Source organism: Rhodnius prolixus, unplaced genomic scaffold, assembly GCF_049639745.1.
Source record: "Rhodnius prolixus isolate KJV_2025 unplaced genomic scaffold, Rpr scaffold_4, whole genome shotgun sequence".
Taxonomy (NCBI): domain Eukaryota; kingdom Metazoa; phylum Arthropoda; class Insecta; order Hemiptera; family Reduviidae; genus Rhodnius; species Rhodnius prolixus.
The window spans coordinates 23,587,360-23,607,434 of NW_027411614.1; the positions used below are offsets into that span (position 1 = coordinate 23,587,360).

Consider the following 20,075-nt stretch of genomic DNA (forward strand, 5'->3'; position numbering starts at 1 on the left):
GAGTTATGTGTTTAGTTTAGTTCAATGTAGAGTTAAGACTAGTTTACATGAGAGCGGAAGTTTCTTATCCGTCAAACGATGTCGACCTCTTCCGAGTCTATAAAATTAAAGAAAGAACTTGGTCTAATTGATGGGGTTGGCATAATTGTCGGTGTAATCATTGGTTCTGGTATTTTTGTATCACCTAAAGGAGTTTTACAGAGTGCCGGTTCGGTCGGCTTTGGGCTCATCATATGGATATTGTCTGGGCTACTCTCTATGGTAGGGGCGTTATGCTACGCAGAATTAGGTGAGTTCCATCAGCATTTCTTTTAAATCGGAGATCATTTTTTTCGAATATAAATTTGCTTTTTAAATTTATTATTTGAGTGCTGTAATAATTCATTTCATACTAGAGAAACAAAACAATAACTTATAAAGTGAAAATGTAGATTGTATTGTTCATTATAGGATCAAAATATGCACTAATTTTCACTAGTTAGTGCAATTTTGATTCACTAATGGTCATAAAACACTTAAATGATTCAGCAAACAAGTAGACTATAACAAAAAAAAAAAATATTAAAACTAAACTAATAAAAAAATAAACAAACGCTCGAGTTTTGCATTCCCTGTGAATCAGAAGGAACCACCTGTTGCAGTAGTTGTAGTGAACCACGTGCTGGCTAGTGCCCATTCATGTTTTCTTTGTATTTTTCTATGCACTTGATCTGCTGGTCCTTTTTCTAAGATTGTTAACCTTTGATTTCCTTTTCAGTCCAGGGTTTTGATGAATACAGCCTTTAAGTGATTTAGAGATAATATTCAATTTAAGGCGACAAAATTTATTTTGATTAATATTCTATCAATTTGGAGCATTTTTTTAACAAGTATTTTTTGTTCAAATTAAAACTAAGAGAAGTAATAATAGAATTTCTTTTAATAAACTCTCTTTTAGTAATACTTTTATTGAAATAGAAATATTAAAAATTTGATCAACCATTTATTACCGGAGACATTTACTTTGTTTTTAACAAATGATTTTTGCGATTGTCCATTTGGAATTAAGTATGCTACAATACCTTGCAACAAGAAAGTAGAACGCGAAGGGAGTGGCTGTAAGCCAAATTGACTAACTAAAACTTGAAAGATCTTCTACGGGCTCCTAAAGTGTACTGTTTGTACACAGAATTTAGGACGACTGTAAACAGTTAAATGTGAGTTTAAAGTATGATAATGAGTATCTTTGTGGGTTCGTTAAACCCAACTAGTTGTTAAAATCAACTGTCTTGTGTTAGCAGGGACACGTATTGTTAGAATTGGATACCCATACAGAGGTATCAAGCTCGCCCCAAAAAAAATTGGTTCAACCAAAATGAGAAAAATAAGCAAGTAAATTATAGTACGAAATTCAATTGGAAAATCAGAAGGATAACCTGACCCAGTAAAGGTAGAGGCATCGTATTTTACTTTTGAAGATAGCTTATCAATTGCAGATAAAATTACTGTAAAATTGATGAGAAACTATAAACTTACTCCACGAATATAAAACTCACTTCAAATATGTCTATCGATAAATAGGGAGGAATGACATTAACAATACTGGTTTATAGGTTTACAAATACAGATCGCCCCGGTTTTCATCAAGTTAAGTTTGGAATGGCGTCCTATACAACATTTCGAGATATTCAAAGAAAATTGAAAAAGATCTAACAACCATTTGATTTTATTGGTATTTACATTTGAAAATATAGCAATTGTTATAAAGAAAACTGATGTATTTCAAAGTTGTCTACGTGCTTCTTGTACTTTAAAATGGTCACTTCTATTCTTCGTCTGAATTTTTTAAAATTAAATACATGTTACCAATGTCCTACGCTGCTTTATATTGCTTATTGACAAGAAATTAAATTGGAACCTAAACGATTGAAAAGAATTGAACAGAATAAACGTGTCTGTTACTGAGAACACTACTAGGCACACAATCTTTAATAAAACAAGCGACTTATTTAAAAACTTATCCGGATGTACGGCATAGAATGGTCAATGTTATAACCCACAGAATTGGAAAATGGGGAAATGCTATTTATTAATGTTCATACTAGATTTTGTGTTATTAGACCTTCACACATTGTGTAAAAAAATCCATTTTTCGAATTCAGGAGCTCTCTTAAACATTTATTTCGATGAATATTTAAGAAGGAAGAACCTCACGATTGCAATAAATCGTTTGAAAAAGGTTTTGTTTTCTGTCTTGCGGAGGTAGAATAGACGCTAATCACCTGAATCGCATTTACTGCATCGAGAACATTATTAGGAAGAAAAAAATGGAATTTTACGTTTAATGAGACGCAATGTATCGAATAGCTGATTAGCCAAGGACATTCTTTAATAAGGGACAGAAAATAAATATAAAATATCTCTTTAAAATTTGTACAGCAACTTTCTCAGTCCTAAATTTTCAATTTAATGAAGCCGCTTAAAATATCTGAGTGGTTATATTAGCCGAGGACTGCAAATTTCAGTTGCGTTGTGGAATTGATTCTTGGACTTGACCTGGGAATGGGTAAGAAGAAAAATTTGTTGTTTCCTCCTGATGGTTCAGTAGTTGGAAGTAAAATATGTTTGAAAAGTATTTTCATGCATGCCAGCGATTATTTGTTTAAATTATCGATTTTCTTCAAACTTCGAGTCCTCATTGCACAGTGGTTGATCTATAACTCTCATTGAAAATTCTTAGAGGACTTATCTATTAAAGAGACTCGTGAGATAGGGAGCAGGAATTCTTTCTGCTGAAGTACTTTTTCAGCACAATTTACGAACTCTGTGTGTTTTATATGGTAAAGGTGGGTTAAATAAAGTGATAACATTCTGAATTTGTTCAGAATTCCGAAAGTACCCAAAGAGTATCGAAAGTAAGGATTAAGGATTACAAGAGCAGGACGGGGCCTGTGTTCAATGGCACTGCAGCCACAAGAGACTTATTGTGCCTTCCTCCTTTGGATCTAATAGACGAAACCTTCCTTACCTAAACAGGTTGAGGACTTTCCCTACTGGTTCTTTTTGCATTTCTTTCTTCTTTGGTCTCAAAGATCTAAAGGTTTCATAGCTACGCAATCGAACAACAAGTGAGAGGCCGTTTCCTCCTCTTCCTAACACAAACTGCACAACGGATCCGAGTTAAGTCCACCTTAAACAGATGCTTCCTGAACCTACCATGCTCTGTGAATAGGCCTGTGATCAGAGTAATCTGATTTCTGCCCAAGCATAAAGTCACTTTGGCTCTTTGATTGTACAACCAAGACATCATAGTCTTGCTGTGTTTGACTCCAGGACACTTCACCAAGTTTTTTTCATGTTCTCTCCAGATCTAGTCTCTGTGAGTCACACGAACTGCACCCTTAGAGATTCCTAGGCAGTAGGGGCACTGCTAAAGATCCTCCGTAATCAACAGACAGACCAGACTCTGCACCCTGGCAGTGCCTTGATGGCCGTTTGTTGTTGTCTTCTTCCACCACACTACCTCACCGTAGCTGATAATAGGAATGCCTGTTTGTGTATAGAGCCATTGAATCATTTTGGGTGAAGTCCCATGCCTTCCCACAGATTCTAGTAGTACCACAAAGAGCCTGTTTGCCTTCAGTGTAACTTTATCTAGATGTGCTTTCCAAGTGAGCCTGGAGTCTAGGACAACGCCCAGCTACCTTACCTCACCCAATACAACCAGAGTTTTGCGAATAATTCGAAGATTTTTGATGCTCTCTATGTTCCTTCTCTTAGTAATGATACCAGAGCAGTCTAAGGAGGGTTCACAGTAAGATCTACCTAATTTTCTATGATCTTGTGCTTCCTGCATGAATTCAGCAACGATTGTCTCATGCCTGCCCCTGAACACCACAGAAATATCCGAGGACCGAGAACCCATGAAAACGTAGCATCTCAAGTTAGTCGTCTGCGACCATGCACTACGGAGATAGGAACCCTCCCCCTGAGGGCATCCCCTGGCCAGTCGTTAGTTCCATCGTGAGGTGGGGGGATCAAAGGTTATTTGAGGCAGAACCCCCACTGCCTCAGAAAGGCTACATTACAATGGGGTTTCGCCCGATGCCCCAAGGTGATAGTTACGGCACATATATTTTACTACCCTGTTCGCACTCAGCCTCGACACGAGTCCCCATCTCAGCTTGGGTAGGGATCGAAAGTGCCACATTCATTAAAGGATTTTTCTCTTGATTGAGATTTTTTTATAAAAAAAAATAATTTTGGGGGAAAATTCGTTTAAGGTATGTTGAAATGTTGCTAAAAGTCAACAACTCAAGAATTGTAGTTAGAGAAACTTGTGTAATTGTTCTGACATATTTGTTTTTTATTTCCAAGAATGTGTGCGGTATAAATAAATGCACTGTTGCAACTATTTATGCTGATTTCAGACTGCGAAGAAATCAGCATACTGCAAAATACATATATACAAACCTTTGCAGAATTACATTACACATTATTTACACCTTTACATTATTATTAATATTTATTTTATTTTTTATTTTTTTTGGTCAGTTTCGAACTTATTGCAGTCACCTTTACAATTACAACTCATCTCCACAAATTTTGCGTGGAAAAAGTTGTATTTTAAAGTCGGTGATTAACGAAAGATAGCCTGCGTGCTTCTCTTAAGCTAACAGTTAACACACAGTTCCTCCGACCTGAAGGCTAGTTCGAAGTTTTTTTATAACGAGCTGTTATTTAATTTCAAAAAAATTCTTTTTTTCGAAATGACTTGTAAAAGTTTGTTTTCTACTACATTTCTTTTTAACTTGTTTTTGAACTAGACACATTCAGATCCGATCACGATATTAGAAAGGTTTCGGAAAAAGTTGGTTTGGAAAGAGTTTGACGTTAGGGTTCTCTCTAAAGTGCCTGCTAGATCTTCCCATATTGCTTTGCTAATTAATATGGTTAATCTAATCAATTGAAAATATAATAAAAAGTTAATATATTAAAATGAGTTGTATAAAATAACTTAATAATATCAATATTAATTAATTTTAGCTATAATTTATGATATAGTTACGTATTACAGAAAACCGCAACTCTAATTTAGAATTTTTTAATAAAAAACTAATTTATTATCTTTTTTATCCGTCCAGTACTCTTATATGCGGCTCCTGTGTGGTCCAATACTTGTTGCACCAATTACGGGAAGTTACAAAGAGTTCAAAACAAATGCTTAAGGCTAGTTGGGTCATATCCCTGGTGGACACCCATAGACGACATACGAGGGTCGTTTGAAAAGTCCGTGCAAAGTCAGTCAAAATTTTCGGAGTGGCCATATGGGCACAAGTGACGCTGAACGTTCTGTACGCCCTGTTGAGGTTACTACTCCAGAAATCATTGATAAAATCCATGATATGGTGATGGATGACAGAAGAGTGAAGGTGCATGAGATTGCTAGTGCTGTGGGCATCTCGAATGAACGGGTACATAATATTTTGCATCAACATTTGGACATGACAAAGCTATCCGCAAGATGGGTGCCGCGATTGCTCACGCTTGACCAAAAACGAAATCGTGTGAAGTGTTGCAAGGACGGTTTGCAGCTGTTCCAGAGGAATCCGCAGGACTTTAAGCGTCGTTTCGTCACTGAGGATGAAACATGGATACATCTCTACACTCCTGAGACCAAAGAACAATCTAAACAATGGGTTACCAAGGGGGAATCTGCGCCAAAAAAGGCGAAGACCGTTCCTTCGGCCGGAAAGATTATGGCGACTGCCTTTTGGGATTCGCAAGGAATAATCCTCATCGACTATCTGGAAAAGGGTAAAACTATTACAGGTGCATATTATTCATCGTTATTGGACCGTTTGAAAACCGAGCTGCAAGAAAAACGCCCACGATTGGCCCAGAAAAAAGTCCTTTTCCATCACGACAACGCACCAGCTCACACCTCAGCAGTTGTGGTCGCAAAATTAATGGAAATAGGGTTCCAACTCGTTTCACATCCCTCCTATTCTCCAGACTTGGCTCCCTCGGACTACTATTTGTTCCCCAATATGAAGAAATGGCTGGCGGGAAAAAGATTTTATTCAAACGAGAAGGTGATTGCAGAAACGAATGGCTATTTTTCAGACTTGGACAAATCCTATTATTCGGAAGGGATCAACAAACTAGAGCAGCGTTGGACGAAGTGTATAAGCCTAAAAGGAGACTATGTTGAAAAATAAAAAAGGTTTACCCCAAAAAATTAAGTAGTTTTTATTTTTGCACGGACTTTTCAAACGACCCTCGTACAAAGAGCACTTGATGTTGCCAGCGTGTCTACATTTATCTATAGGGCTACGGAAAAATTTGTAACTACCTGTACACCTACCCGCATGTAAGAAATATTGTTGACTACAATTTAAGTTCACTGAATTATAAAAAAATATAAGCACAAAAGGCTAAAACATATCCTGTTATAATTGTTATATTGTTGTAAGGTTTTATTTTAAAAAAGTTTGTTGCTTTATATTAAGTCTGGAGTACTTATCAAAGTGAGAATCATTGTTGTGGAGAGCAGCCTGAAACCTCCTTTTATAGTAAAAGTAAAGTAAGGTAAAGTAATCGCCTATTTTTTTTCAGGCGGGGCTTAACGTCCAACTACCAATTAGGTGTCGTGGACGGAGGCGACTAGCAAACATACTTTACTGTAAATTTCTTTTATTAACCATTAAATAAAATCCAAGCCCTAAGACCGGGAATCGAACCCAGTACCACAATACATATTAGCTTTGCAGGTCTCGCCTCTAACCTCTCGGCTACCGTGGTGCCCACCTCCTTTTATATACATATTTGTATAAATTCTTAAATTGTAAATAAACTTTTCAAATAATAGAAAATTAAAAGAAAAAGGAAAAAATATTAATGTCCATTTAAATAGCTGTAATGTGCATTTAAAAAACGAGGTCCATCAATTGAATTTTGTAAAAAGGTGTGACAAATATATTTTTGAATATATATTATACATATAATTATCGATACATCTTAGTGTGAATGAGTTTATTTTCAAGCTGATTATAGCCAATAATGTAAAATTAAATAAAATGAAAAAGAATCTATAATAAAAAGTAAAAGTAAATAAAAAAATAGGGTAATTAAGAAATATTAAATAAAAAACCTGGTCCAAAAAACAAACGAGAAAGTTAATCTTTTTACAGCAACAACCTGACTGGCTAATTGGCCACTAATGATTCTAGCATTATTGCATCAACTTTCCAGTGTAACATAGTATTCGCAAATATAAATGTCAGTGTGGGAGAATAATGTGTGTTAGTAGGGTTGAAACTCTTATGATTATGACAGCGTCGTTCTGTGTGTGCATGATGTATCATAGGATCTGTAAATTGTTTTTATGCGCTGCTAAATTCTATTTGTGTTGATTCCCATTAGTTACGTCTGACAGGAATGTCAGTTTTTGTTGTTGACAGTAGATCGATAGTAATTATTTGATTTAATTTTGATTACGATATTCTTTATACAAAACTTCTTTATTAACTTTTTGCCTATAGTTGTTATAGAGTTGTAGGCTTAGACATTGGTGTGACAGAATATTCCTTCTTACTTAAAATATCAAATTTATTCTTAGCCAATCTTTGCAAACTTAGTATTTATTAATAAGAATTTTAATTGTATATTTCATTTTGTTTTTATACTATAAATGGACAACCTTTTTAGAACTGTGCTCATCCATCAAAGTGAAACTTGTCGTATAACAGCATGACTATCCATTCACCAATATTGTTGCCTTTTTCGCAGTTGTTACTTATACTTTTCATACTATATTGTTCCTCCGAATGTTTAAGGCAGAGAACCCCAAATTTTTTACACAGGGGGCCAGTTCATTGTCCCTCAGGCTGTTGGAGGGCCAGAATATATATATAAAAAAAACTATTATAATGTAAAAAAAAAACCAAAAACAAAACGGGAACAAATAAATATTTAAAATAAAGAAGTAAATTTAAATCACCAAACTGCCCAGTATTTCTGTGGGAACTATGGGCCTGCTTTTGACTAATGAGATGGATAATGTCCGGTTTAGTTATAGTGCTTTGCCTTTCTTCCTACTTCTGCTGTTATTTTTTGGAACCGTGACGCGTGCGTCCCGCGACACCGGAAGTAGTACTGTACAGCGCTTTGCGGCACCGCCACATATAGTGGCTCCTCTCACTGATCACCAATGAAAGAGATACCCCTTCCGGAAGTGCGGCGAGGGCCGGATAAATGTCCTCAGGGGGCCGCATGTGGCCCGCGGGCCGTAGTTTGGGGACCCCTGGTTTAAGGCTTTAACAGTTCTTATGCTGCTTTACTAAAGGTATATAAAGGTCTATCTTACACTTAACATCATATAAAGATACATTCTGCGGCAATGCCTGGCCATCAAAATTAACTGAGTAATCCGGAAGTTTATCATTCATAAATTTTTTCTGAGTGTATCTTCATATTTCTAAAGTTAGAGAGCTCATTTAATAGTTTGTTTTCCTCCAAATTCTTATCGATAACCTTAGTTTGTAATATACTTTGTAATCTAAAATTGGGTACGAGCTGTAATCACACTTTTTTTCAAATTGTTTAGGGTTAATAAGTTATTAGCTACCTGAGGAGCACATTTGTAATTTTTATCCTGAACTGTCTTGTAATAGACAAATCTATTACTTCATTTGTGTATGCCCTTGCAGATTTTTATAATCATTTACATAAAGCCATCCTATGTAACTTATCTAAATTCCCCCTCTTATCCTCCAAATTGATTACAATTGGACTTTTATCAGCTGGACCGATTGCCAGTTGCTTTATAAATATAATTATTATTTTTGTTCATAAATTGATTTCCATTTAAATCAATATTGATATTTTGAACATGCACTCCAGAGAAAGGGCTCAATATGGCCTTTTATTGATCCTCATTTTGGATTCGATACGCTTAAAGTGAGCTAATATTGGCATTTGTTTAGGATACAGATTGTTCCACTTCCATATTATATGTGCTATCACCGTTTTTGTTGATATTAGAGTTAGTCACATTAGTTTTACTTGTATAAGTGATAATTAGGCCAATTGATGGTACCATTATCACTAAATTTATCTTTAAAAGGCATATAGAGCCCCTATATCCCTTCCGGTTATGGTCATTAGTTTAAGTAAGTCACTTCTTTTAATGAATTGGCAAAAAGTTATACCAGGGGAAAAGAATAAAGTAAATTTATAAATAAAATTAATTATACAGGGGAGGGATTAGCTATGTGGTTAGCGTACTCGATTCCCACGCGGAGGTCCCGGGTTCGAATCCAGCTGCTAACCCTTAGATTTTCTCTTTCTAGGAGCTTCTTACAGCTCACTGTCCGGTGATGGACAGTGTTGTCTGTAACGAGAGAACACTGTCCGGAGGCCGGCAGTGCACTGAAAAAAGCTCCGAGCGCTAATAACCTCAGCTGTTGATGCGCTAAAATAAAAAAATAAAAAATTATGAAAAGAGGCAGAGAAAATAAGGAACGAATAGAATTGAATTTAGGAACCATATGTATTTATCGTAGAAATAAGATATTAGACATTTACAATGTTTGTTGAGTGTTGAACTACGACTGGTTTTACTATCTTCTAAAATACAATTACACTGTAAACTATTTACTTATCGCCCATTAAATATTAATGAGGGTAAAGTATGCACCCAAATTCCAAATTTAATTGTTTAACTTGAAGTGTTATTAGAAAGTATTAATTTTTATTTATTTAATTTTTTTTTTTGAGCAATGAACCTTGCGGTTATTGAACCTCTGGCAGCACAAAGGATGTTTGCTAACCCACTCAAGATTATATTGCACTAATGCATACAAGTGTATAAGTATTTATATACGCATAAACACCGATAAACCAATAATATTCCAAATAAATACATTCACATTGTACTTATACTCATTAAAAATTTATATACATCAATTGTGGGATTGATAATTTTCCCCAATCTCTATCTCAAGGCCAATATTTCAATAAATAAATAAGTTAATAAAGAAATAGATAAATAAATAAGTCCCATTTACTTGGCACTATCTAATTATCACATATAAAATTGAATTATTTAATCTAAAGTAGAGGTATTTTTTATTTTTTTATTTTTTGAGTATAGTAAGTCGTTCACAAGTGTTCACATCAAATTTCGTTTTGTTTTTTTTGAAACAATAGCATTACTGCAGCTATTTTTGGAGTTACAATGACAATTTCTGACCATTTTTCTACTTAATCACTTAGTGAAAGTCACTGCTGTCGATATATGTAAATTCCGACATTCTTACAAGATTTGTTCGTAATTTAAAGATCCCAGATTCTAGACAGAATGTCCAGTTAGTTTAGTTAAAAAGAAGATTTTATTACAGACTCGCTTTTATTTCCTAACAATGACTTTGATGGTCCTAATAAAGTAAACTCTCTGTTTAGGAAACCTAATCACGTTCGCTGCATTTGTTGTTACTTTAGGAAGGGAGTGTTATGGTCCAAATATACTCCCGCCTTTGGTTACTGATTTGATACTGTTCCTATTTTTTTTTTTTTTTTGCTATCTTGTTAATACAAAACCCAAAATAAGTTTTTATTTATTTATTAAATTTGTAAATAACCCATCATAGTTTTATTAAATGTACAAATAAGTAAATAAATACTGAAGATAAATGGAACTGTTGTTTCGAAATGTTCTTAAGATACATGAAGATTATTTTCTCTGTCAGCTAGGCTGCCCTAATACCTTTAAAAGAGTCAGATCGAAGATCGTCAACGAATGCTGCAGAGAACTGGAAGCTCTGATGAACCTCAATCGCGTAAGGATAAGTTGGGTGCCGGGGCATAGAGTTTTAGAAGGTAAAACCTTGCTGTTACCATCAGACTAAGAATCATTTAGCGGCAATGGGCTCAAGGTACCTTTGAAGAATGGCCAGCATGAAAGCATAATCTCTACTGGAGAGTTGTGACGGAGATGAGGCTTTTCAGGTAGAACCTGTTCAACTTACCTCTTTGGCCGAACGAAAGTCGAGCTGAGGAAGATTACTGCCCTAGTTTCAAGCATTGCCTTTTAAAGAAGCATCTACATCAGCTGGCATAACCACTGAGTAAGATGTGTGGCCAGGGGAACAAAACTCCATGTCATTACCTTGGATAATCCATTTATTATGCCCGCAAACGGTTCCAGAACCGAATTTAGAGACTTCCGTGGGTCGGAAGTCCTTGTTTACCACTGCTTTGTGTTTTTAATGATAAAAGGCATATGTGAGTTGCTTTGTAAGAGGGCCACATTGGATCCACTTGTACACTTGAGTGCAGTTCTTACTTTCTTATGGAGGCCCCCAAGTCTATATTAAATTAGAAGATATACGTATGTACGAGGTGTGTTCAAAAAGTAACGGGAATTTTTAAATTTCGCGGGTTTGGAGAGTCTGATTGTAAAATTTTTTTTTTTATTATGTTGGTACACATGCCCCTGAAGTACGATAAAATTTTCAGTAATATTCATTGTTTACTTCTTAAGTGGCAGCCGTTAAGGTTAGACGTGTTTTTCGAGCTTGGCGATTTTTGTTTGTTAAAAAAAATGGATCAAAGAATTTGTATTAAATTTTGCGTAAAAAATGAAATAAAGTGTGTGAAATGTTAATAAAGGCATATGGTGAGTCTGCTATGAGTAAAACAAGGATTTACGAGTGGTATAAGCGTTTCCAAGATGGCCGCGAAAACGTTGAAGATGACGAACGACCTGGACGTCCAAGCACATCAACAACCGATGAAAACGTGAAAAAAGTGAAAGAAATGGTTATGAACGATCGCCGAATCACAATCAGAGAAGTCGCTGATGATGTTGCCATATCAATTGGCTCATGCCATGAAATTTTTTCGGATGTTTTGGGTATGAAACGTGTGGCAGCAAAATTTGTTCCAAAATTGTTGAATTTCGAACAAAAACAGCGGAGAATGGAAGTTGCTCAAGAGTCACTCAATGAAGTCGACAACGATGCGGATCTACTGAAACGTGTTATAACAGGTGACGAAACATGGGTTTACGGATATGATGTCGAAACTAAGGCTCAATCGTCCCAGTGGAGGCATTCTGGATCGCCAAGACTGAAAAAGGCTCGACAAGTGCGGTCGAATGTGAAGGTTATGCTCACTGTGTTCTTCGATTTTAATGGCATAGTGCATCATGAATTCTTGCCACAAGGTCAAACAATCAATAAGGAGTACTACCTACAAGTTCAACGCCGTTTGCGTGAAGCAATCCGAAAAAAACGCCCGGATTTGTGGCAAAACAATTCATGGATTTTGCACCACGATAACGCACCTGCTCACACTTCATTGCTTGTTCGTGAATTTTTGGCCAAAAACAAAACTTTAACGATGCCCCAGCCTCCATATTCGCCAGTCATGGCTCCATGTGACTTTTTTCTATTTCCAAACATAAAGAGAACATTAAAAGGCCGTCGTTTTACAAGCATAGATGACATTAAAAGCGAATCGCTGAAAGCTATCACAAAGATCGAGTTTCAGAAGTGTTTCGAGGATTGGAAAAAGCGCTGGCACAAGTGTATTGTATGCGAAGGGGACTACTTTGAAGGCGACAATATTAATGTAGATGAATAAATAAATATTTTTTTCAAAAAACGAAAATTCCCGTTACTTTTTGAACACACCTCGTATATAAAACAAAATTTTTGTAAAATGAAAAAATAAGAAAAAAACAATAGCTAAAAAAGGCTTGGTTTTCAATGCAAACATGATACAATTTTTGGATGTTAATGGTGTATAATTGTATCTTTTCCCAAAGAAATGAATAATATTCTAGTGGGAAGCTTTTCTAATTTAGAATCTTAAGAGAAGCAAAAGACATTATTTTTTACAGTCAATTTAATAAAGATAAATTTTTTTCGTCACAATCTTTGGTCCGCTAAAACTTAAGGATGATGAAGTATAAAAATTGATGTCCAAATTTGAAGTAAATCCAAATGATGATTTATCGTATCACAGTACTGTATTAACCGGGAGTAAAATAAAAATCATTCTTCTTGTGAACTAGACTGAATGTGTGAAGCGAATGTATTTGTAGGTAAGAATGGAGAGTGAGTGATATTCTAGTGATAAGCACCTAGACGATGCTGGCTGTATGGCGGAAGCCAATGCCAAAAAAAAGAAAAGAAAAAAAAAAACTAGACTGAACTAACACCTTTTTACAATTCATAGCTTTCTTTTAACCTTGACAATGGTATTAACATAACTACGTATGCCACAGACAGATGATTAGGTCATCAGCCTCATCACAATCATTTATTTATCACTTTCGCTACTCGCTCCTTCCAAGCCAGTTATTTTTTTCATGAAAACCTGATTATTTAAAATAATTTGTGCTAAATTATGAGATAAAAATTAAGTTTTCAATCAAAGTTTCAAAAATAATGAAACTTCAGAATTAATTATTTATCAGGGAGGGTTAACGAATTCTGGATTCCAAACGCGGAGATTGTGGGATCGAATCCAGCTAGCTGGCCCTCAGATTATTTTTTCTTCCTATGAGCTTTTTACCGTTCACTGTTTACTGTTCGGTGATAGACAGTGATGTCTATAACGAGAGTGCACATTTCGGAGGCTGGCATTGCACTGAAAAAAAGCTCCGCGTGCCAATGACCTCAGATTTTGATGCGTCTTAATAATAATAATACAAATTATTCAAAATTATGAACCTAAGGACTTGAACTGTTATGTGTCAAACTAAACGATCCACTAAAAAGATCATACAAATCTTTCTATAAAAATATCACCAAACATCGCTATGCAGAAAATTCCATGAATCTTTATCATTACACTTTCTTTCACTTTGTGGACTTCGTCTTAATCCTTCTAGACGTCTTCAAAAGATATGGCATCACAATGTGTTGAAAGGTTAAATATTGGAGTGTCGCCACTGGGTAGTTTTGCTCAGTCATCTAATTTGCTTGGGGTAACAAAGATATGTATATCTCTCTCTCAAACAAAAAAGACAAAATTATTATTTTTTTCTTTTGTTCGCTTTATAACTCGAAATTAGTGCACAGACTATAGCCAAGTAGGACGATCTCAAAAAATACAACATTCCACCAGCTTTAGTCAATCGCAAAACAGTATTGTTCCACCAAGATATTACTGAATGTCAGGCTTAGGAATCAGCTAAGAAATTATTGAGGTAGATTCATATAACAGCTTTTATAACCATCCACAATGTGGCTCCATTCGAATACTGTTGTTTCTGACCATGACGAACTTTCTTTTAGTATGAAACTTTATTAACCTCATCGAAGATGATTATGGAGTTCAGTGGAGTCTCGGTTATCCGTCATGACCGGGACCGGACACGTGACGGATAGTCGAATAGACGGATAATGGAAAAAAACAGGAAAATTTCCAGATTCTTTTCTTTAACGTGAATAAAACTTTGTATTAACTGGTATACATATTTTATACGTTTATAGGCTTAAGCCTTAAAGGTCAGCTATCTTTCATTATTCAATTCATTCTATTGTGTACTAAAATTAATGAATACAATGTCTGGGACATCTAATCGGTTTTGTGGGCGGTTTTGTTTCTGGTTGATCTTTTTTAGGAAAAAACCCACAAACTGTCGAATGATGGACACAAGTATGTACCTAAAAGACAAAGGAAAAAATCTCAAAAGAAAGTTTTCTTTTTAAAATAATTTTTTGGTTTTCTTTTTAAATCTTTAAATACTGAGGAGAGTGACGGTTAATTGGAATAGACGGATAAAAGGGTGACGGATAACCGAGACTCCACTGTATACAACTTTTTTGGTACTAGCTAGAGGTATCAGCGACGGATCCAACGGCGGATAATAAAAATATATCTTACAATCATTTGGGCTACAATTTGACAATTTAGAAAAAAATCATAAAAACAAAAAATATTGAAAAAATCATCCAATTATTGCACTGTTATTTACAGTAATTTCAGTAAATATTAGAAATCTCAGAGCATTGAAAGTATTTAAAAGAAAGAAAACGTCCTTCATATATTTTTACAATTTTATAAGAACTAAATTATTACCTTTATTGAGTACTATGACTCTGATTAGTAAAATATCAGCGGCTAAAAAAAGGGGTACACACAAAGTAGATGATGCAATCCTACTCTATTGTGGGTAATAGGAGTCCCCTTTTTTAAACGGAACTATCAGGCTGTGCCGCAACTAAGCATGTGTTCAAGTAACGTTACAAGGCAAACTTGATTTACAAGTATTGTAATAATACGGTAAGCAGTGACGCAAAAAACTGTAATGAGTTAGTTAACTTTTATTGTCTACTTATTCGCAGATATTCAAGTAAATTCGTTGCAAAGGTTATATGGTGCTAATTATTTTATTCTCGCCGTAAATAGAAATGAAGAGTTTCCAATACTATTAATATTTTCACTTGAGATGAAAGACAATTCTCTCTTTCTCTCATATACACACACAATATTAAGGGTTCAATTTATCGAGGAATCCTCCAAGAACAAAAAACAACTCCGTCTCTTTACCAACGTTACGGCAAATTTATTACCTTCTTCAAGGCGTGGCTTTGCGGGTTGGTTGAATTACAAAAAAAAAAAATTTTTACAATATTATAAAATTACAATAAATTGAATATAAAAAGGCAGTTGATTGTAAAAAATAAATATTTTATGGATGAAATAAAATCTAGAAATTTGGTAAAAGTCATATGCTTCAAATAAACCAATCAAGACGCATTAATTATTGTAAAATTTAAAAGTAAATTATTCATGTTCCTCAGGGCAGTGTTCTAGGTGCTCTTCTTTACTCCTTTTATACAGCAGATATACCTCAACACCCAAATACCATTCTTTCCACCTTTACTGACGATACTGCAATCTTATCTCCTCATTCCGATCCTCTTATCGCTACACGAGCTCTACATACACACGTCAACCACTTAAAGGACTGGCTTAACTAATGGCGAATCAAAACTAACGTTACGAAATCAAAATTTATAGTATTTACTCTCAGACGGAAAATCCTACCTCCAGTCATCTTGAACAAAACTCCTGTACCAACTGAGGACAAAGTACGCTACCTTGGACTGTTCCTTGACAAACGGTTGACATGGAATCCCCGTACTAGAATTAAAAGACAAGAAACTAAACAACGCTACTTCGCCAGGCTACTTGACAAACGATCTAAACTCAACCTAAAAAACAAAAGACTCTTATTATCTACTGTTACTGCGACCCTTTTAGTCATACGGCATCGAAGTATGGGGCTCAACTAAGCGTTCCAACTCACTACGCCTCCAGACATTTCAGTTAAAAATACTTCGAAAACTTCTTAACGCTCAGTTCTATGTATCTAAACCTTACTATCCATAATTACCTCAAAATCCCTTTCATTCAAGATCTTGCTAACACTCGTTTTCTCAAATTTCATTCCTCTACAGCAGCTCATCCTAACCCTCTCATAGAACACCTATCTTCCTCCACATTACCAGGTAATCCTCTAAGGAGATTGAAGAGAAGATGGTCTCGTGATCTACTCTTATCGTGAGAGCAGTATAGCAAAGCCCGTTACTGGAGTGACACCACTGGGTGCCTTCTCCACTCATGATTTTCTTTTATTTTTTTTTATCAGGTACCATATTTGCTTGTTGCAACAACCGTTGCAGTGGTAAATTCCAATAAAAGATTAAAAAAAAAATCATTCATAAAATGTATTCTAAAAAATAAATGAAATAAAACCTGATTCGCTACCTCACTATACAATTGTCTTATTAAGATGTTTGTAACAACATTAAGTAAAGACTCCTTAACAAAAACTTACAGTTTAAAAAGTTAAGTATAAGGGTTGATTGAACGCCAAAAGGTACACAAATCAGCAAGTACCCAACATTTCATTTATACTTCATTGATATTATTTAAGTAATTTTACTGCATTAATTTTCATTCATATTTTTTAAAATTTATTAGATGTCACATACCCTTATGCTGGCTGGCCATTTTCATCTACAAAATATTTGTTCAAGTAGCACTGTAGATTGACTATAATATCTATTATATATATAACAATCAAACTATTAATTACAGGTTAGAAAGAAAAACGTTATAAAAAAAAATATGAGGCTAAAAAATTCTAATACTTTTTTTAAAAAATGCTCACACCAACATATATTAATGATTTTGTTTATTTTATTTATTTATTTGTATTTTTAAATAAAAATCGTCGGTTTAAGTTCATTCTTCGATTAAAGTAATTGTCATTTTATGTAGTAGTCAAACGTTTATAATAATAGATCATAATTATCTGGCTTTATCGTAAATAATATAGTTTTCTTCAATTACATTCTCAATCTACATAGATGTTCTTCCCACAATGTTGTATATGTGTAATATAAAAAAAATAAGATATGCTTATTTTTAGGACAGCTAATTATTCCAGTATTTTACTGTAAGTAAAATTAGGGGGACTAAATTAAATTGCAATTGAGAAATGAATAATTATTGTTGAATAATCTACTTGTTATAACTGTGTGTTATTTGTGCTCACGAATATTTCGGCAAGACGAATTCAAGACAGAAATATTGTTTTAAATCCAAAAATATTGATTCAAATGTAAACAGTAGTCGACTCTTAGTCTTTTTCTACTTTAACATGCATGTATATGTGACTACTCAAAATAAAGATAAATCAGAAGAATAATTTGGAATAAAGCTAAAATAAAGTACCTATTTAATAACGAAGATATATTATACATTTTATCAAAATTATAACAAAAAATATAATGAATGAACTGGCCAGCATAAGGGTCTGTGACATCTAATAAATTTTAAAAAATATGAATGAAAATTAATGCAGTAAAATTACTTAAATAATATCAATGAAGTATAAATGAAATGTTGGGTACTTGCTGATTTGTGTACCTTTTGGCGTTCAATTAACCCTTATACTTAACTTTTTAAACTGTAAGTTTTTGTTAAGGAGATTTTTGTACCTTTTGGATAGATTTTCCTTTTTGTCTATTTTACAAAGTTACATATCTGCTTTACAGATTTTTTTAAAATTTGGAATAAGCAATTCTATCATTATAACCTGATAAGGTGTTAACTACCACTGGAGAGATCTTTTTAAAAAATGATTGTAGTTGCGGCTCCCAAACCATCCTCAATAACAATTTTTTTGAGAAAACGTTTTGAATAAAATAGGAAGGTATTTGTACTTAAGTAACAAAATTAAACTGCGATTTCAGTACTTCCTTTTAAGAGGAGTAAGAAAAATAAACTGCAATTACAGTACTGCTCCCTAAAAGGCAAAGAGGCAAAGGTTTTGAATCGAACGACAATTCATTGGTGTAAATCGGTTCACTCACTGATAATTTTAACGATTGCAATACTTTCTCTTAGTAGGTGTAAGAGCATGATGGCACTTCACAGCCACGTAGAAGAGCTTTAACCACTTCTTCCTGCTAAATTTTATCAAAATCGGACAAAGTGTTATAGAAATATTAGTATTAATAGTTTTAGAAAGGGCCTTACTTGGGTGGGGCAAACTCCCCTCCTCATGAGGCATAGCGTCGAGACTTATAAAGTGCAAATCTATACAAAATTTCGATTCGAATGACACTTCATTCATGAAAATCGGTTCACGTTTCGATAATTTGAAACGATTGCTATACTTCCCCTTAACAAGTGTAAGAGCTGATCGCCGCTTTAATGTCACGTAGGGAAGCCCTAACCCTATCATCCTACCAAATTTTATCATAATCGGGCCAAGATTTACAGAGTAATAATAATTTTTGAGGGGGCCTTACATAAAGAGGGCTAACTCCTCTCCCATTTGAAGTACAGCGTCGAGGCCCCCAAAAGGCACATCTACATAAAATTCCAAATTGAATGACACCTCATTCATGAAAATCGGTTCGCGCGTTTAGGCTGTACGTTGTTTACAAAAAAGGTAACAACAACAACAAGACCAATTTTTGAAAATGCCGTTTTTGCTCATTTTCAACAACTTTTTTTCTCGAAATCTATAACATCTGGGTTGTTGCAAAAAATTACAGTTATAAAGGAGGATTTGCCCTATATTTTAAAGAAAATTTGGGAATTTTATCTTTTATACAAAAGGAGAAAAAAAAAAGTTGGGCGTTTTTCAACGTTACGCTTTTTCGTGCAGTTTTTGACGATCCTACCGGACAGTTTTAATACAAGAATAATTTTGTGAATTTGAGTAGAAAAAAGCTTTGATGTACTATTTTATCTGCTATTTAAACATGTGGTTCCTTCAAGAAAATTTTCGAAATGGTTTCGAGACTTTCTTTTAAACTTTGTACTACATACTGATCTATAACAGTTATTTGATTTCTTCTTTTTTTAAAAAATAAATTGCTTCTTAAGCAATCTTCTTCTTAAGTTTTAGGGAAATGCTAAATATTCTAAAATATTGCTCTAAATTGTCAATTAAATGTAACGTACGGCCTTATTACTTACAATTAGGGTACTAATAGGAATTCAGTCTGTAAATATAATTCCAAATTTTATAATTCACTTTCGGTAAAGCATATGTGCCATTTTAGTGAATAGGTAAATTGTGTTTAAAAAAATTTTTTAAACAATTTTTTGTTATAAATTGTTTCTTAAAAATATAATTATTTAAATTGCGCTAAGAGGGAATAGAGGAAGAGTTTTCTTCGTTGAATTTTAATTGAATTTTTTTCTATTTATACTAACAAGATTCTAAAATAGAGAAAGAATACGTACTTCAACAATGAAACTAAAGAGATTTACTCTTAAAAGCCCACATATTTTGCAAAAATTTAAACAAAATATTTCCGCCAAGTATCAACGCTCTCCTAGTAGATATTGAACAAGGGCGAATGACCTACAAATTCAAGGTCTTTGCAAATTCATTATGCAGAATGGAGTTGAAAATTTATTAATATTATTAACAATAATTCTTCGGAAACTGGTATCATAGTACTAGTTATAAAAACATACTGATAAAAACCGCACTATTCGCCCTTACCAGAGGACTTCAACAGGTTGTGCAACTGACCACGATAAAT

At 34.3% G+C, this 20,075-nt stretch overlaps 1 protein-coding gene across 1 annotated transcript in view; it reads left to right on the plus strand.

Moving 5' to 3' along the window:
* mnd (L-type amino acid transporter minidiscs) overlaps positions 1 to 20,075 on the plus strand; it is a 34,326-nt gene continuing 14,251 nt past the window's right edge. Inside the window, exon 1 of the mRNA XM_074130909.1 lies at positions 1 to 289. Coding sequence (XP_073987010.1) covers positions 79 to 289 — 211 coding nt within the window. The 5' untranslated portion in view covers positions 1 to 78. The remainder of the gene's footprint in view (positions 290 to 20,075) is intronic.